The sequence below is a fragment of the Zootermopsis nevadensis genome, unplaced genomic scaffold (genome assembly GCF_977971745.1).
Source record: "Zootermopsis nevadensis isolate Lab colony 2312 unplaced genomic scaffold, Znev_1.0 Znev_ptg000026l, whole genome shotgun sequence".
In the NCBI taxonomy this organism is placed as follows: Eukaryota; Metazoa; Arthropoda; class Insecta; order Blattodea; family Termopsidae; genus Zootermopsis; species Zootermopsis nevadensis.
The window spans coordinates 302,731-323,566 of NW_028259158.1; the positions used below are offsets into that span (position 1 = coordinate 302,731).

The following is a 20,836-nucleotide window of genomic DNA, read 5'->3' on the forward strand; positions in this document are numbered from 1 at the left end:
TCGACCAACCCTACCAGTAGCTCTTGGGGTCACTGAGGTACTCAAGTCCCACCACCACGACAAGGTGCAGGTGCCATTACGTGGGGAGTGAATCGGCCGGTTTGCGAAGTTCACATCCAGTTAGGTTTGATTTTAAGAATGCATGGAGTTCTACCTCCATTCCTTCCATGCGGCTTCATGGCGTGGTGTTTATTTAGCGAACTATTTTTGGATGAAATTCAATGACTAACTTCTATGTTACAAGTTTTTTTTTCCTTTGTTGCCAAGTGTTGATCAGCTCTGTCAGATGCTTACATCGACAGTCACGTAGCCGATGAGTGGACTCGATGATCAATTAGTCTGTTAGATGCATGTGAATAATGCAGGGTTATCGAATAAGCATACAGTTTATAAATAGTTCTGTTTTTTCCCATAAGTACAAATTATTTACACACGGTAATGCTTGTGTCAACATCGGCGAACATACAGAACACTTGTTTGTGCACTTATGGGCTTGATCCGCCCCGCCCTCGTTCCATTTGTGTTTCCAGTTAAATATTTTACGAAACTAATGCCCGTTCGTTGTGGAACATTAATTAAAGCATCGATAATGCATGCAGGCGAGTTCGGTATGAATCGATATTATATTACTCTATTGTGATCGGATGTTTTCGTTGAATGGCGTTCGTGACCAAGAGCGAACTGAAGCCAGTTTGTGGAACAAGTGAGCATCAGGTCGAGTTCGCTGTGTTTCATGAACGCGCTCTGTTAAACAATTAAAAACATGTTTAAGAACCCGATATTCTTTTGTGAAGGGTCTCGTAGTGTTTCTGATAACTCCGAATGTCTTGATTGCGTTCCTCTGGGTCATGACGCCGTGTGGTCTTGCGAGTTAGCTTGGGGGTGGATTTATTCACATTTTTACAGGGGCTTCGTTTTCTTTTGTTTTGTTACGATCCCCTTTTTTCTCTGTGGTAATGCCAGGTAAAATTAAAATTGTTCTTAAACGCCTCGTCGGTAGGAAGTGCAGGGAGAGTGGCGATAAAGCTTCACCAGTTGATAACCTCGACTTTACTTTGTTGTGAACGGTCAGATTCACACTCCGGCCGCTTTATCCTCGTCGTGTTGTTGAGAAAGGGGAACTTAAAATATCTGATCGAATGTGAGTAAGTTCTGGCATCGAGAGAAATTCGATATTCACGTGTTCTTGCTCCGCCGATAAGGATTCAGGGGCAGAATTTGGAATTGCAAGGGTTGTTGGTTGCCGCACATCGTGTAGGACCCGTGCCGGATCATAACTTCTTACGGGGTCAACCCGAAGTCGAAGGAAACGGGAGTCTTGATGTGAGCTTCACGCGATACGAAATGGCGAGTCGAATTGTAAGCTCGTACAGTCGGAGCGTGTTCTTGCAGACGGCAGGTGCGTGGTTCCTGGGCCCCTCCGGTTACGTTCAGTTCTTAGATAAAAAGAGAAACGCTAAAGGGAGGTTAATAGGGACCAGGTGTTCCGTTTCTTGCGGTGTGCCGAGATACTAAAATCACTGTTCGGTCGGCGGCACAACCTCCTTAAAAATATCATCCATCATGTAATTTTGCTACATGTCATGAGTGTGTACGTACGCAGACTCTGTTAAGTTCAAAGAGTTGGCTAACAGTTACTCGTTTTCGCTTGGGAAATAGGACGTACATCGTAATTAAAGAACATTCTGGTAGGAGTTTACCGGTGTTCCTGCCCTCTTATTCAGGGATGGCGAATGACCCATCGTCTTAACATTGGCATTCACAGTTCTCGGCCCCCATACTAGCAGGTTATGACTCGTCCGTGTGAATAGAAGCGACTGGGTCTAATATCGCTTCTGTACTAAGATCCAAATGAGGTTATCGTGCTGGAGCAGGGGCAGGTGGAGGGTACATATAATGGCGTAGGAAGAAAAGAAAGGTTTGCTCCCTTCTGTAGGCTTCGGAGGCAGTCAGGTATCGGACTGTTCTCAAGAGAGGGTGAGCGACCAGCAGCTGTTGGGGAGAGACGTGGAAAACCTGAATGCCTTGTGAGATTTCAGGTTCTCACAGCAACGTCTGAGGTGGTGGCCGTCTTCTGGAATGTCATGTCGTATAATGCGGTAGAAATTGACCGACGTTTCAGAGGTGCCTCCTGCGCTCCATCCCGTTAGTCGGAAGAAGATTCGACCTTGTCCCACCTGCTTCAGTATATCTAACGCGGCTTACTTATCGCCCTCGATGATGGAGGCAGCAAGGACCTCTGAAACGTTGGTAAACTTCCACCAGACTACACGGCGCTACAACCCAGAAGACGGCCATCTTCGACAATTGGTTTTTGTTTTGCTTAGAAAATTCTGTAAATCGGTACAGATTGCTTTCACGGAGCGGTTGGTTCTGGGCAGATGCGACTTGAGGGCGTCGAAAACAGGGGAAAGACGCCTCCTTGCCCCTTCCCGCGATCACTTCGGAGCCGGTAACCGTGATTGATGGCACGAGGCGCGTCAGAATTCCAAGGAATCGCAACTTCACTTCAACTGTTCCGGCGACTTCAATACCAGCTTTTCAGTTTATGTTCGTCGCCGTGGTAAATAACTTTGTATGGAAGACATGTTTGTATGCAGAGGGAAATTTATGAAATGTCACAGAGTAACCTGCATGCCAAGAATTGCGAATGTCTGTTTGCTAAGTTCAGTGTCGTGTAAACGCGTTGGACTTTAATGTGACGTCTTGTCACGGTCTAATGTGCAACCGATATCAGTTATGGTGTACAAACTGAGAAGAGTCTTTCTTGAGAAGCTGATATTTACTCAGCTGGCCAATTTCCCGCCTTTTATGAAACGCAAATGTTCATTACCATGTCCACAACAGCTCGTCATTGGACCCAGTCAATGTAGTCTACGCCCGTCCACCTTATTTAATGCTAATTTTAATATTATCCTCCCATCTACTTCTTGGACATTTGAGTGTTTTTCCCTTCAGGTTTTTGAACTTATTTCTCAGTTTCCTTGTAATTGCTGGATTATTGGTGCACAGTATTAATGCAGAGATCCTGGAAGATCACGCCAAATGTGGATTTCATAGAAGCTGGAACAGGCCACCGGCCTAATCCGTGAATTGAAAAAGTTTTAATACAACTGAATATTCTACGGTTTTGTTCATATAGTCAGTGGGAATAAAACAATTGTTTGGCGTTGTATCGGAGTCAAGTATGATGCTTAACGGTATATTTGTATAGACAGATTTCGGCCCGATGGCGGCTAACCGGGGGTGGTGTTACTCCAGCATTTTCTTTGAAATTACACAGGGAATTTCTGTTTCGAGGCGTTCTTGTCCTCAATGCGACGGTTGCGATATGCAGTGGGACGCCTCACCGTGCCCAGATTTGTTAGAGACGCAGGACGTCACACCACCGGTTGGTGGAACGCGGTTTTAACCAAAAAACATGAAGGGCAGATACTGAAGACAATATTAAAATTAATCATAAAAAATGAGGTGTGAAGATGAGGACTGGATTCATCTGGTTCGGGATGGGGTTTTGGGATAACGACCCTTCGGGCTCTCTAAAGGCATCGAATTGCTTCAAAACTTGTGGCGATTGTCATTTGGGGGTTTCCATTACATCCGTAGGAGTGTTTACGAGATTAATCCCGGGGTTTGGTTAAGTTGCCAACAGCCACACATTCAAATAATCATGAAGTTAAAACTGTCGCCAGCCAATGTTACGCCAACAACACATTCAAGCCACGTTTTGTTGCATTCATAATTAAGGGGGGTTGGGGGTTCATAATCGGATGTTACATAATTTAACATCAGGCGTTGCTTTAATTCCTGTCATGTATTTAGGGTCATATCGATTTGTGCATTGTGTCAGAACTTTGAAAAGGGCTGTAGATGGTTTTAAAGTTGACACACTCTTACACGTTATTAGTGTGACATAATTATATCAAATTTCATACAAATCCTTCTGTTGCTTCGAAAGTCATTAAGGACATTGAGGAAATCTGTCCCAAGCGGAAAAATTATTAGGTATCCTCCCGAACGCGTTATAAACAGTTTTGATCAACTGTGAGAGGAATGAAAAATTGTCTATCGAATTATATGGTAAGGCAGGTGACTTGTAATATGGTATTCATTTTGTGCAGCCAACTAAACGCGAGTACCTTCGCAAAACAAACCACCCACTGAGCTGTAGGCCTGTGGGGAAATTCAATTATTCTAATATAGTAGTTCAGCTCTGTGCCTGCTCGCTGGCTTGGCTAGTGCCTAAACGATTAACCCCCCACCCCCACCCCCCGGGCACAACCAAATCAAACAATCACACCCATTCATTGCTACCAACATTGTGTGAAAATAAATTCCAACAACGCATTCATCTCCCTGTGTCTGACCGATTAGTTTAACTCGGGGACTGAAGCTGGGGTTTAATGCGAAAGCTCATAAACGTAAAATTGAAGTAAATACTTTGCGAAGACTGTATTAGAGCAGAGATGATATCTCCTACTTTGTTAAACCGATTCTTGTTCGTACGTGTCTGCAGTGACGTGTTTGTCGTCTGGGTATGTGCGTTCTGATGCAGAGGCTCGCATCTCAGGTCGACTGGTCGGATGGTCGCTCGGTCTGTCTGCTCGCACAGGATTGTGCTAACACAAAGCCACTTCTCGTTTCCTCGTCCGCCTTTCCATTCTTCGTTCTTCCAGTCCACTGCGTTCGTGCTGCCCTCATCGCTGCGTCCCCTACAGACGGTAAGAGATGTAACTCGTGGGGCGTTGGCCCTGGTGTTTGCTACGCCCTGACAACACACAGAAAGATTCGACTAAATGTATTTTTATAAACATTACAAAACACAGAAATAAAATTACGAAACTAGCATCACAATGAAATAAGCTTGGATGGACCATAAGTTCACGAAAGAAACAAACATTTTGAAAAACGTAAGACCTCTGGGAAGAGATGTCATGAAACTACTAAGACATTGAAGGTGGATGTTTTCTGAAACGCTGCGCCTCGTAGTCTGGTGTAAATCGACCGACGTTTCAGAGACTCTTATTGCCCTGATGATGGAGGCAGCAAGCACCTTTGAATCATCGATCAGTTTCCACCAGATCACACCCATCATCGCACTCATCACCGCGATGATCTGAAACATTGTCCACTGACAATTTTTTCAAACCACATGGACTGAGAGAATTTGGACAACCCTTAAAGAGGGCAGTTGAAGCCGGAATTGGCCATCAAGTGACCAGACTTCTTGACGGTTAGATGATAATGATTTTGATTATTACAACCTACTTATTATTTCTCGAGTCTTCGTAATCAGTATTCGTCATTATCTCTTGTTGGGATGAGGACATGTAGAACGAACATTTTAGTTACAAAACTTGAAAGGAAGAGACCTTTTCTGAGATGTTAGCTCAGGTGGGAGGGCGGTGTTAAAACGGACCTTAGGGATTAGAGTGTGAGGGTCTGGACCGTGTCCAGTTGTCTCATCTATTTTTAGTCCAGTGGTGGGTGGGCTCGGAGGAATCTGGACCAAACTTTAGCCGCGGAAGTCCAGTGGCTGTTTCAATGAAAGCGGGCGACGAACGAAACCTGATCTATGGTCTGAACCGAAGGACGTTTCGGATGGCTGTGCGAGACAACCTTTCGCTCATGTAAACCATCAGAGTTTCTAATTATCACTTCAACCCTGACAATGAAGGTCTGATGCCCCTCTGAAACGTTGATCTCCAACCAAAACACTACAGGGGCATTAGCCCCTTCTCACAAATCATTGTTTGTTTGGCTTGGGGTTGGCGGGAGGAAGGGGGTGCCTTTCCGCCAGGTCTGTACCAGCCTCTTTTGATTTGGATATGGATTATCAGTACCGACGTTTATTTGTCACGTTGAGGTATCATCTATGTCAGATATAATTTCTCTTCAACTTTGTACCCCCAAAGTTGTTGGTGTATAATTCAAGTTAATGGTTGTATATAATCTACATCTAAAATAAATTAAATAAATTACATTACTGATTATTCAGTGTTTATCATAAAATAATATATATATATTTTTTAAATTTCACGAATCCCCTAAGATGTCTTCGCGTACCCCCGGGGGTACGCGTACCCCAGCTTGAAAACCACTGATCTACGTAACGCTAAGATTCTCTCCTTTGTCGGCGCCTTATCTCAGTTGTTCACTCTTGAACCCAGATGACAGCCACCTGTGGCCATCTTCATATTCGCCCCCGTGAGAACCTGAAATATCACGACCTGCACTATTTTTTATTCGCGCTGTGTAGTGACCTTGCGAGGGCTTTAAGCTACCCTGCCTTATCGTGTGTAGAGGCCTTTCACAGGTAACCAAACATGCAGTCGGCCGGTGAAGTTCACATCGCCCGTTTTTCTCCTTGCTCACAGGCATCAGTCGTGTTTCTCCTTCGATGGCGTTGCGGTGTTGTTCTCAAGCCAGGGTCGACAATCACAGAACAAGTTCTTCTACGTTACAGAAAGTGTCTTTATGCGATCTTCATGAACACCAAGTGTTAAACGTGAAGTGATCAAGGCTACAGTTCAAAAGCAAGCCTTTGTTTCTGCTTGTAATCGTTCTAAAACACATTCGACAGTGTTCAGTTCGCCGAATGAATATACTCGTGTGCGCGTGATCATCAGTCATTTGTTTGTAATGGCGACTGTGGCTGCTTGAAATCATCTCTCTGCTTTCCATTGTTGTGTGTTGATGTGAAAACGTTTTTTTAATCAAATTCTGCAGTGAATTACACGTTTGTTGCAGTAGTTCACCACGTCACGTCCGGTGTGCAGTAACTTCCAATTAGATTTTCGTTGTGTTCATGACGTACGTAAAACGTGTTTTAGTATCGCGTTTAAATCTATCCAGAGCTCTGCAGTGGATCAATTCTTGGTGTTAATGTGTTCCATAACACGGCCTTTGAATTTATAAAACAAAGTCGGGATATTTATTGTTTAATTACAACCGAGTTGAACGGTGCATTCTCATTGGGTTCACTGCATGTAGCAATTTGGGGGAAGGGTTATTTGTATTGGTCTTGCCAAAACATTTGGATTACTTTGTTTACAAAACATACGATATTCATGCATTCTTTCAGAGCAAGGAACGTGTATTCTTGTTACTTAAAGATAGAAACGTGCTGTAAAACATCTGTATGGTTTATCGTTTAATTCGATCTGCTCTCTGTTCATGTTTGTCTTCAGTCAAGGTTTGAAAGCGCCATGTTTGTTTTTGCGGGTAGTATATACTGACGGAATGAAGTGACAAGTTCATTTCTCTGGCCTCAACTGCTCATATCGTAACCTAAAGTTAAACATTTTAATCGGGATATTAAACTGAACAAATTGTTTGGCTTTACGTGATCATTTCCTTCCGTTTCTCTAGTTTGTGCGTTGTTCAGAATCGTGCGTTAGTTTTCATGTAATTGCTGTAATTACGTTGAGAGTTTTTGGTTATGATTTTTTTTGTACGGTTTTTCGATCTTAGATGTGCACAATCACGTGTGTGTGAGACGGTAAATATTGGTTAAAAAGTTTAAATTCCAGCATAGAGTGAATTTTCCCACATGTATGCATTAGTGTGACACTGTGAAACACGTCGTGATGAAGGTGGAGCTGAAACTATCCGAAACAGTGTGCTTTTAAAACAGTGAAACGTGTAATTGTTTGGAGATTTCTGAAGAGCATCTCAAGTGCAGTTCCGTCATTTGTAAGTACAACTCTGTTTCGGTATGTTTTTTCTTAAATGATGATCTTGGTACAATTCAGGTTAGATCCAAAAAAAACTGCTTAATTTTCCCCCTCCCCGACGATGACTGTCGGCATTTATAATAATGGAGAACTTGTTAATTACTTTATTCGCCTGGCTGTAAAATTATTTTCTAAAGAATGTTCGGATTTGTTGGATTCATCACAGTTTCTCACCAACAATGGAAATTCGTAATGGAAACGACTGCTAACAAACGCAGCTAATGCCACGGTTTCGTAGGATTTCCTTTAATTATGGTTTTTATGGTAGTTTTAGTTATTCAGTTCTCAGTTACAGTACGAGGCCATAAAGAGGATTGCTTTTGTTATACGAACTTTAATAATCTCATTGTAGCCGCCTCGTGGATTTCTACTGTTTCTTCTTTAACACCTGCGCTGTTCGTCCTTGTCCGGGCTGACTCAGGGCTACCAACATTTTATGGTTTTGCAGGTTTAAGCTTTGTCTCGTTGAGAAGAGCTTTTGTTTTCAGCTGTTCTGTCACTTAATGCTTAACCCCAATGGAATGAACCTCCTTAATATAGGCACGTCTCGCATTTACTCTTCAGTTTACCTAATGACATAGGCGTAGTCATCATTATTATAATCTCAGTACTTATCAGTGTAGCCAATTGATTATTCGCATGTTTGTGACTTGATAATAATTCCGTAGGAATATAAACAGCTCTGTTACAAGTAACTCCATGGGGTAGAGCCCTTGAGAAGCTAAGTGGGCTGTTCTGATATATTATTTCTGTGTTTTGGATAAGTTTTTCGGCTGATCGACTGTTAGTTTTTTAGAATGAATGTATCCTGTGTGGTTAATTTATTTGTATGCGTAATGAAGTCCTACAGTGTACAGATTTTATAGCTTCATTGTGTGTGGGATTGTTAAATAAATCAGGTTTCAGCTGCTGTTACTGATGCAAATTTTACTGTTGTTAGTAACTTCGTGTTAAATCCTGATTAACACGAATAATAATAGTAACAACAGGAAAGATTGTAATTGCCTCTTAATAGGATTGTCCCTTTTTTGTTGGATGGACTGAATCTTCTTCGTTTTGCATCGTCAGAGAGTTAAAAGCACGAATTCAGACGTGCGGGTTGCATACGTATTGGGCGGCTGGAACGTAGTTTCTGCATGATTGTCACGATTACGAATTGACATTGTATAACACGACCCGAGTTCAAAAGGTCACGTAGCTGTTTGATGTTACCACGTGATCAGAATGATCTGTCTCCGTGCGTTTTCACGTAAATTAACGTTTGTAACCATAAATTAACTAAACTGCGACATAAATATCTATTTTTTTTATTATTTTCTACTTGCATTTGACCTAACCATCACCATTTGTTTTCGAATGCGTACATGTTCATCGTTGAAGTCCATTCCGAACGCTACGTAGTAAAATGATGGACTGTCGACTGGTGCGTATTAAATTTAAATGTATCTCACAGCTTTCATTGTACCCGACCTCCCCACTCGTTAGATAGTTCCAAAGTTCAAGCATTAAGGTTGTTTCTCTCTTCAGAAATGGATAACTTGAACGGATCCGCCACTGAACTCCACTTGAACGGATCCGCCACTGAATTCTGGCGAAACTCTTGAGCAGCTTCAGAAGAACGTTAATAAAGTCTGACTTTGACGATACAATGGCATGGCTAACGGTCCAGTTGGCCGCGCGAAATTCGCGAAAGTTTTCTCAAGTAGCGGTATAACTCCTAGCGAAGCCTTATCGAACCTTTTATACGCGCGTGTCTTAGGAACAAAACTTTGAATTTATGGGCCAACTTGTGTCTTCATCCCCAAAGTTTCACCACATCAAAAGAGTCACTTCAGTAGCACAACTTTCCTGCAAGATAACTTTATAAATACCGCACAATATTTGTTGAGCCGAAGAACGTGGCGTGTTCAGCCGTTCATCTTAAGAACGTGAAACCGTGCGTCATTGTGACGAACGCGTGCAGGGTAATGTATCAAGATAAATTAAACGTGGTACGGAAAGAGTTTAAAGCGTCCAAGAGATTTATTGAGTAATATGTGAGTGAATGCTAGGCTTAATTCAGTAGAATTTTTAATAACTTGCATTGAAGTTTTAATGAAGTGTTCTCATTTACGATCTTGGGGCCCTTGGTAGGATTACAGGCTGTGATTGTGTGGCCGTAGGCCTAGAAAGGGTTTGGGGGCCACTGGAACATCATTTTCCATATTAGTCGGAAAAGTGCAGTTTTAAACGAGGGGTTAGCAATCCGTGCTCTGGTTTGTTGCTCTCTTCCCGACCTCACCTGTTAAAAAAACCCATTTAGGTAATTAGTGATTTATCTGTAAATCACTGGTGTGGAACGGAAATTTATTTTCTGATTGAGTGAAAGTTCTTGGTACTAACCAGTTCTGCTCTCCATCTTTGATATCGCAGGATTCACTTCGCTGGACCGAAATTAAGAATGCGTGGAGCTGTACCTCCATTTCCACACGTGTCTGTGTGGCGTGGTGCAGGATTCGAATGGTTGAAATACCGATTATGGAACTACGTGGCAATTTAGAACTTAAAGACCCCGATATTTGTTGTAAAATTTGTCATTAAGGAATAACGTACTTGGATGACTTCATTGAACTTTCAGTTTTTCATATCATCAGGGCGTTTGAACAGCAGAACGTCGCGCGTCCCGACGTATTTGCCGACAAAACTCGGCGAAAGAGATTATGAAACCCAATTTCTTGTTATTACTTCGATATTATAGGCTGATATCGAGCGTATTATTCATGTATACCATTTAATTTGATTGTTTCATGCATTTCGTTATTCGTGTATAACCTGACTGTCGCTCTCATTAATTTAATTGGCAAAGTTCATGCAAGAAATCAGAAGACGGCTTTATCGGTCGAAGAAACTTCAGCCGCTCCAAAAGCAAAAGTTGGATGTCTTTATGTTTGTCATTCTGTTATCTACTTTTCTCTTTTAATCCCCCCTCCTCCTCCTTTCATTGTCTTCCTAACAAATGGTGGTTCTGGCACTCGCTTGTTGTTATAAGAGGCAGTCCGTACTGTGACTTAGGTAGTAACGCACTGCCTCTGTAAATGAGGTTGCAAGTGGTAACTTGAGAGTGGAGAGGACATGTCAGAATAATATTGCAATGTATTTCCTTAGGCTGCACTCTGAGAAATTGTCTGTCACTTCGGAACGGATTAATTTCACGTGAAGTCTCTGTGTGTCGCTCTCCAGACCGGAGGTACCAGGGAAACTGATGGCGTCACAGGGGAAGGTGGTCGTAGCACTGAGGTACACTCACTTTGTTTAAAATAGTGGACCTGTTTTCTTCATCCGCTGGGTATAAACACAGACGTGCGATGTTGTCTCGGTAGATGTTTGCCGACGTTTCAGATGTGATTGCAGCCTCCGTAATGAGGCAGACGTTTCTGGGTGGAATCGAATGTGTTTGATGGTTGAGTGAAAGGTTGAACTTTGGTCCGCCCACCTTTCTCGGCTACTTCGTGTCTTTCTAGAGGACAACAGCTCATGCAGAATGATCTGTCGCCACAGCTGCTTCGTTCCTTGGTAATTACTGATCGCGGACGTACGCGTCTATTTTTATATATTCATAATAAATAACTGTGCGGTGCTGCTGTGAGACTAAGGCAATCTCAGTTATGGCCACAAACCGTATCTTAAAGAACTTGGAGTTAATGTTGTAAAGTTTTGCTGTCTTCTGTGCAACGTGTTTTCCGAGCACTAGAAGTGTAGAAACTTGTCTTATCTGTAGTCTGTAATTTCATGACTTCACCTGGAGAGAAGTTTATTTTATCTCTTAAAGAAGTGATAATGCAGTTTAAGATTCAGTGCGATATGTTTTTGACAACGTGGACTGTCGCAGTTGGAGTGCCTCGCGAGGGTGGGCCAGAGCGAAAGCGTAAACGTGTGTGCTATGAAAGAAGCAGCAAGCGTCTCCGAAACGTCGGTCTGTTGCTAGGAAACTACACGGCGCAACATCCCAGAAGACAGGTTATGTTGGAAGCGTCTCACATAAAAGGTAGATTTTATTCAGGATAATCTTAGGGTGGTGAAGTGTGAACTGTTTCGATGGGGCAACTTCACTGATAATGAATAAGGAGAATGTCTTTGTGGGGCTTGGGTCGGTTTTTCAGAAACTTTAAATAATTACCGAGGAGTCGGTCACGCACAGAAGGCTTCTATTGAAGAGGTCTCAAGAGAGGGGAGCGAGGGCTTAGGTAGATTCTTTGACAGTTTTGGGCGGGGAAAGCAAAAAGGTTACCTCAGTTCACGGGTGCGACGTGTACATTCAGTAAATGGTACAGGGAGGAGAATGGATTCCGTCCTCAGAAGCTGATAGTCGTTACGCCAATCAAAAGATTCCGCATTTCTGGAACCCAAATTTGCATTGCCCGTGTTCGCAGGACCCCGCCACTTGACCCTGTTCTGCCCGCCTGACTCCAGTCGATGACATCTCCTTCAATTTTACTTTAATATTATCCTCTTCCTACACCTGTAGACACTGTAATCGTGTAATGATAATTTCCTTTTCTGTTTGGAATCATTTAACAATCAGAGGCTCCAGTAAGGGGGAATTTGCGATTTAATTTGTACTTGATGGTTGATAATTATTAAATACACCTAAATTCATTTGAAAATAAGGCAATACTACTTGAGGTTCTGTAAAAAAGAAATGTGTGTTTAATACCTGTAAAACTTCATTTCGTTTCAGTTAATATTGACATGTAGCTAAGCTTAAAGCAACACGCGAACGGACTGTTATACTGTTTTAATCTCAGACTACATAACACAAAGCTATTATCGTCAAAAATACTGGAACAATCTTCATTTTTTATTTTTCCTAAAATCCACTGGTTTATAACAAGCAGTGTGTGTGTGTGTGGGTGTACACACACGGGGGATTTTATTTGAATTGTCTGAATAAATACCTACTCAAACACTACTTCTGTTGCAAAAACATTTTTTTTTCTAGACGAAGTAATCCTCTTAGTGTGCTGTTATAGTTAGGTATGAAACAATGTACCATTGCAACTGATAGATACGAATTAGTGACGTGATATTTCGTCCGTGCTCGGTAATTTTTCGCCTGTACGTTTCCTGTTTATGATTCAAAATTTTAAGCGACCAAACGCCACATTGTCTACGCTCTTAGAATCACAGAAGACGAAAACGTGGCATTTTAACAGTCTTCGCGTTATGTCTCCATGACAGACAATTGCTGGTTAGAAATCATTCGGTATAATCGTTATTACGCTGCGGACACTTCAAAAACATAAGCTTATCTCTTCAACTTCAGATTTCAGTTATCTGCTTATCATCTTATCAACAGAACGAACTAATCGCAGTGTAATTTATGTAATTTCCAAAATTTTCACCGAAATGCACGAACATACATACACGTGTGTACTTTTTAAACATTCTTTAATTCTAATCTACTAAATCGTTTGTTTGTCGCAAACGGATTGTTGACAGAACAGGGTGCTTTCAAAGGTCATCGACGTTTGTATTATAAACTTAATCAATGCAGTATATCGATTATACCAGTGGTATTCAACATTTTTTGTTCGCGTACCCCCAGATATAATTTCTCTTCAAATTTGTACCTCCAAAGTTGTTGGTGTATAATTCAAGTTATACGTATTATATAATCTACTTTTAAAATAAATTAAATAAATTACATTACTGATTATTCAGTATTTATCATAAAATAATGTATTTTTTTTTAAATTTCACGTACCCATTAGATGTCTTCGCGTACCCCCGGGGGTACGCGTACCCAAGGTTGAAAACCACTGGATTATACGATTCATTCTAAAATATAGACCTGTGTGTTGGTTGGTGATATTTTAAAAAAAAAATCACTTTTTTAAGTTGTTATAGTAGGCAACTAGAAATGTAAAAATGAAATCTGCCTGTGAATTTAACCCCCCCCCCCCCCCACAGCAGTGTGACCAAAAACCTGTACTCTTTACTTTGAGGGTAGACAGACGTCAATTGTCTTCAAAGTAACCTCCCAGGAAAATATTTGGACTCTTGAACGTTCCAAGTGTGTTTTTCCACAACGAAGTTCTGGATGCACTCCTCATCCTCGCCTTTTGTGCTGCATGCCTCGCCCATCAGTCTGCTCTTGTATTTCATTATCCTAACACCACGACGTTGCGGCGTGGTTCGTTCTATCAGCCATCGGCTTCCCGTCACTGTCACTGATTTCCCTCCAATTACGTCGGTCGAGGTTTGTATGTTGGACAGACTGACGGGCGGTTGGAAAGTTGGATGTCGCTCTCTCGACTTTTGGAGCGTTACATCACATTCCGAACGTCGATTGTAATATGGGCTTTGTGCCACTCACGCCCTGAAAGTCCCTTTGGAAATTCATAAAATTCTAAAATGCGAGCCAGTGTAGACAGACGTTTCAAAATGAGTTCTGCGATTCGAAGTGTACACCTGGTGAACTGATCGCGCATCACTGCCAACAGATTCATGTTATTTGAAGTTAAATATTACATACGAAACCTTAAAGGCTTCAAGGTATAATTGAAATCCTCAGAAACACCTGCAGTGCCAGTGTTTGGCTTCCAACACTTCTTTAAATCTCATATTGGCCACATTTGTAAAGCGAAATACGTATTTATGTGAGGAATTGTTTTATTTGTGAATCTTCGGCTACGTGCTTTAAAAGAGCTTATGTCTGAATAAAAATTTTCTTTCATAAAGCAAGAAATTATTCTTAAATTACAGAATGAATATTAGCACGGTAATAATTCATGTGCGTCGCAACGCAGTTGTTTAATTTTCGGTGTGAGGTCGTGTTCCCGACGTTTCGTAAGCGGTCCATCGGTGACCAGTTTTGCTATGAAGAGACATGACATTTAAAGCATTTTGATAATTGAGAAAATGAAGGCCAGATGTTTTATTCGTCAGACGAGTACAGCGATTTAAAATAAATAATTCGGATGTGTGGCAGAATTGGAACATTTAGGAGTGGCTACACCAAATTCTGATTACATTTCACCATATCCTAACATTTATTTTGTGTGGTTCCGTAATCGAGTATCTCATTTAAAGGGATGAATATAAATTAAGGGTATTTGAAATTATTCTGACGGGGAATGTCTTGATCAGGAGAGGGCCTGTCACATTATCAAGGACTCTGCTGAACAGAATTACGTAATAGCGTTACCTCAGAGTTGGAGGAACTTGGATTTTATCAGACCTTCATCTAAATGCGACTAATGGTCTTTCGAAGTGCCTTGGAAATGTATTTGTGGCTTCACAAATCATCGGTGTTTTTGTGAGAATATAGCCGATAATTTTATGAATGTCGTGTCTTGATATACAATGAATCCAGTTTGTGTTTCGTTTCGAATTGAAGCTTTCGAAAGCTGAAAAGCCCGTTCCCTCGCCTTCAGTCCGTTCAGCTGCTTTGATGTGTTATTGTCTGGCTATCTTTTATCAGCGTATCTGGGTCACGGTTTATCTTTCTTGTACTCAGATATTCATTCCTTACGAAAGAGCAGGTGAAGAAACGAGATTCTTTCTCTGGCAAAGAAATATCTGCGTATTTAATCTTATCGGCCCTCGTGGTTTCTGCTGTGCGTGTTAATCTTGACAGAAAATGGAGTGGAGCTCCACAAGAAATACTTGTCTTCTTTTTATGTAACTGGGTTCTGACGATGGTCTCTTACACTTGGTATTACTGAACCCTTTGACTGTGTCCGTAGTAAGGTATTCAAAAGAACACGACGTTTCGGAAGCTGGATGCAGTATGAAGTAGAATCTTTCTAGAGAAGCTGTTAGTTGCTTAGCAATTACGGATATATGTGGAACATGTGTGTGATGTACATGGATAGAATTATGTTTTTTCTGGTTTCAGTTGTTTCATTTTGTGACAGTAGTTGGCGGAAGTTTCGTTAGGATTTTTATTGCCTTCAGAACTTTTCTACGGCCCTGTGACACGCAGAGGCGCTATAAACCACAGTGTACTAAAATCTATGAACTGCATATTGGATTTCTGCTCATTGCCAGCCGCATTATAGGGAACGTTTCGTGTAATTAACACCATCACATAAAGAAAAATTATTATTTTAGTATCCTGACCAAGACGGTGGCCACTCTCGAGATTTTAAAGAGATAAATACGGAATATTTCTTCGTTTGCTGTTCGTGTGTTTCTGTTTTTCTGTTCTGTTTTGGTCTTGTTTTATGTTCCGGTCCTAGGAACTGATTTAATTTACGGAGGAAGTGTATGGCTAGACATTTTCGTATGAACGTAATGTTATAAATCAGACGGGATATAGGATGAATAAATTGACAAAATAACAAGAAGGAAGGACCCAGAAAGTAAAAGTCTGCCATTTTTATGCGGCGTTGGAGCGCGAAAGCTTTCAGAGCCCGTCTGAGGAGTGTGGGAGTTCGTACGAAGCCGCGAATTAAGTGTCAAAACGCGTGCAGTGTGGAGCCACGAGTTTAGATTGACCTGCCAGTGACACAGGGGCTGTCCAAAGGTACAAAGACTATCGTTGCTTGTGGCACACATCACGTAAATGATAGATGCATATTCGGTCGGAAAATGTGGAACGAAAAACGTCGAATCACTTTCTAGTAGAAATGAAAACAGTGTCTGTCAAGGCATTTTCGAAAATATTCAGGTTTTAATGGCGATGAACGTGGATTTCTTTATTGCACGGTGCATAATAATTTTATTATCTTCCTAGAACGGGAAAGCAGATGTACCTGGTACAGAAATATGTTAGGCCGTTTCTGCGATAGAAGCATTCTTTATGCTTCACAATCGGCTGAAACAATTTTGACGAAGTTATTAATGACCTGTCACGGCAATCACTTTGCTCCAATGCTTAAATTAGTGAGCGTGAATATGTTTGTATATTGTCGAGACTGAATTTTATTTTGCACAATGTGTGTCCGTGAGACACATGTAGTTAAAATGCTTACTGCGACCAAGCGTTCTATTTATAAGTTAGTATGATGCGTACATTTCTGTGCTAAAGATTGCCCTTTTTAACACGGGTACGTCTAACACTATGTTCGCAAGAGCCGACCACTGAACTGAATCCTAAGCCAGATGAATCCAATTCACACACTTCACCCTGTTTTATGAAGATCCATCTTAATATTACTTTACTATTTACTTCTAGGTCTCTCAGGTGTTTTATTCCCTTCAAGTTTTCCTGCAAAAATATTTTACGCACTTTTCTTCTCCCACGTATGCTATATGCCCCGCCCATCTCATCTTTCTTGATTTCATCACTCTTATAATCAAGAGCCTGTATATAATAGGAATATTTGATGATCAGTACAAACTGTGAGGCTGTTTGCTTTGTAATGTTTACCAAGTTTTTGTTACTCCACCCCTCTTGGGTCGAGATATTCTTTTCAGCGCCCTTTTGAAACACCCTCGACCTGTGTGCGTGAAACAACTGTTACACCAACTTTTAAGTTTTTATCATCATCATTATCATTATTACCTTATTTTATGAGCTCTCGCTTTTGTCTAGAGGAGTATGTTAGTCCTCCGCAAGACGGTGACAGACTGGCACCGAACCCCCATTCCCCGGGGTATCGCGAACGATAACGTATCCCGCCTGACGTCTAGCGTGCTCTTGGAAGTAGGGAGACCTCGCCTGGCTGTCATTCCTCGCCTTGTAAGGTCCTACAGAAATCCGTCCATAAATCACCGGATCGATATGCTAATAGGTCTGTTCCTTGGCAGGTGCGTCGCACGAAATTTGTTCACCGATATAGCATTTTGAAAGGAAAAGTTCGCCGTCTTCACGGTGAGTGGAACGCGTATGAAATTTCACAGTGGGGAACTTCACAATCTGTCCAGCTCACCAGATCAGACCACGAGCAGATTGTCAGCATAGACCTTGTCCTCGCTGACAGTTGATCCAAGGACCTCGCAAATACAGGAAATTGTCACAAGTCTCGAAGAAACAGGTCGACTTCCAAGTCCTCAGACTCCGAGCCATTGCATTGGGTCTAATGATTATTTGATTCTTGAATATCATTTTATTAAGTGGTGGTTCTATTATGAATCGCGTAAGAACGAGATACGTGTTCTCAACCAAAACTAATCGATTTTTGCATCGATTTTGTCCAACTGGGCAAGTCATCCCTGTAAAAGAGTTTCCACGTTAATTCTGACATCGGATGCTCGAGACATGATTATTTCCGTCTCCTTGTGCTGAGTTCGTTCCTCGGCTGGACTTCCGTCACCCGCTACTCGTCTGCGAACTTCACGGTTTATGCAAATTGGCGAATGTTTCGTCCAACAAATTTCCAGCTTGCATGTACGCGTTGCAAATGTTGCAGACACAAACAAAGTTTGCAAGGGTCAAGGGTAGGGCAGGGAGCGGAGTGAACCCCTGTTTAACAATCGATACTGTGCGCAGAGCAGGGCACTGTATCTTGCTGTGACCAACGTCTGCCGGGGGGTGGGGTGGGGTGGGGTTACAACACGCAAATGAATGCAGGGCCCTTCTCCGAGTAGTAGTCTACTAATGTCTCTTCGTGGTTTCGTCGGTGGCGATTAATAAAATGAGGATTTATGATCCAGCTTGAGAGCCACCGTTAGAGGACGCCTTGGTTCCGTTAAGCAGTCGTTAAGGCGAAAGTCTCAGGTCGCCGTCTGCGGCTTCGCAGAATTGCATTCTAGCGTCGTGTTATTACGAGAATCACGTGCCATTTGCTTCGTCGACGAGTAACTGAGTAGAGACGCAATTCATTTTTGTGGCTCATGATTTTGTCTGCTTTCCTCGGTTGTGACGGATTAGGTTTAACCCTCCGAAGCGTGAACTTAGTTTAAATAATATTTAATAATTCAGTCCGTAACCTTCAGAAACTTCATTTGTCTTACTTCCAGCCCTGCATTGGCCATTTTCGTGAATTTCGTGGCCTCGTTATTATATTTAAAAGTTTTATACGACTTAATATATCTTATATAAACGGCAGTTATCGGTTACCGAAACAACTTTTCCGTCGAATGTGCCGACAACAGTTTTATGCGCGTATTACAGCGCACAAAACAAAATTTCCAATTCTCTGTTGTAACTGATAGGTTAACTAGTCGAGAGGTTTCCGTCTTTTATGGAACCCGAAGGTTAATTACAGGTTTTATAATTGCCCGCCACTGCACCCTGTCTTCATTTAAGAGCCATTTTAATATTATCCACCATTCTAGAGTAACTAGGACGAAACACGTTTTAAATCCTGCTAAAACTTACGCATCTAGAAATACTGCTGTCATTTCTGAAACTGCAGTATAAATGTGTCATAAGAGTTGTAAAGTTTCCGAAAGAATGGGGATTTGTACTGCAAGAATTGTTCTCACTCATTAAATAAAAGCGACTGATTTATAAAGTCATTGTAATCGCCGCATTTAATAGAAATTGTGGGGTTAAAAATTCTGTTATTTCAGTGTTAGAAATGTAAGCTCCGAAGTTTCGGGTTTTAAAGTTTCCTTCCGATTCGAACAGCAATAAAAGTGTTGTTTTTGTTTTTCTTTGTAGTATCATAACATTAAATATTTAAATCCTACGCGCATACAGACGTGCGCATGTTCACCGTTAAACCTCAGTCAAAGAGACCTCGGCGAAGATAAGCAAAGTCGTGTTGTAAGCGAAGCGAAGTTTTAAACTTGTTCAGGACAGGTTCTGATTGCGAAAATTCGATGATGAACCTTCCGGATCCATAACAGCGGGCAATTCCTTTGATGAAGATAAATAATTAGGGATATCATCTTTGAAGATCGTCCTCGCATCATGGAGTTAATTATTAGTAATGAAATAAGTTTTCCTCTATATAACTGATCCTTTGAAGATTATGCAAGGAGTCAAATGTAGTGGCTGTCATGTAAAACATACATCTGGAAATGAAGAAGATTTAAAATCATATCTGATTGCGTAATCTTTCTCTAATTTAATTAACAAAGTAAATTTACTTAAATTGAAACTGAGTGATTTCTGAGATTATCACGATATGGCGATGTGTAATCTGGTACATATTGACCATCGTTTGAGCGGTGGTAACCGCCTTCATTATGAGGGTGCAGAGGCCTCTGATGACGAATGCGGAGCTGAAACTTCTGCCAGTTTCTACCGGGCTACACGGAGCATCGTCCCTGGAAGATCTCATTTGACAGTGTAGCAAAGAGGCCGAGAGACGAGGCCGCTGATCGTAGCCCAGATAATGCTCCATTTCCATTCGGGTCAGCGGTCGTATCACCCTGGGACCGAGGTGTCATGGCCTTGCTATGCTGGCGACGTTGTGGTGCACGTCATAGAGGTCGCCCGCCTCAGCAGAATACGTGTCTGGGCTCATCTCTTACAATACCGCTCAGGAGTGTGCTTATGTGCAAGTCGTACAAGCCGCCACTGACCACTATGCTTGAACGTGAGGAGAAACGACTGTCCACTTTTCGTACCATTTATGAGAAAGTAGACGCTCCATGTCGTCATTTCCCGACTGACTACTCACTTTTGAAGCGACTGACGGATTTCCATATAATTTGGTATGAACGTTCCGCCACGACACCTCCTAACCTTATGTTGAACGAACTTCAGTGGTTGAAGCGACGTTATAAAAATTACGAAACTTTTTGTACTCTTTAAATCAACCGTTCTTAGCCTTTCCGAGTTCTGTTCCCCACATTGACTCTGTTATTGTCGATTCGTTGTTCTAAAGTTTATATAAATGAGATCAATTTATTACAAGTTTTTCAAAAAGCTACTTAGGTGGTTCTAGTATCACAAATATTCATATGTTATTCGTACTCAGTAATTTTATTTTTAAAAAAAGTCTGTAATTAATGAGATATTCGACACTTCATGTGCGTGAGTAATTTTCCAAAATCAGGTTCCGTTCTGCAGCCCTCCAAGTGTTGATCAGTGAAACACGTTCTGGTTATTAACTTCTCGTTCTACGCGAGCTCAACAGTTGCTCACGGCGGTACACACCGCCTGATGCTGATTACATTAACAGCGAGTGTTTCCTGATATCACGTGACTATTTTAGAGTTCACAGGGTCACGCAGAATGACTACAAATGTACGCGGGCCGCTCAAAACATCAGACTGAC

The 20,836-nt window shown here is 41.7% G+C and overlaps 1 protein-coding gene across 4 annotated transcripts in view; it reads left to right on the top strand.

Annotated features, from left to right (window-relative positions):
• The window catches only part of LOC110836404 (uncharacterized), a 343,621-nt gene that overhangs the window by 241,531 nt on the left and 81,254 nt on the right, over nucleotides 1–20,836 (top strand). The window contains exon 1 of one of the 4 annotated variants that reach the window (XM_087356218.1): nucleotides 11,519–11,760. The exons of the other annotated variants lie outside the window; for them this stretch is intronic. Coding sequence (XP_087212344.1) covers nucleotides 11,553–11,760 — 208 coding nt within the window. The 5' untranslated portion in view covers nucleotides 11,519–11,552. Of the gene's footprint in view, nucleotides 1–11,518; nucleotides 11,761–20,836 lie in introns of those variants that run through there. 4 annotated transcript variants of the gene reach the window in all.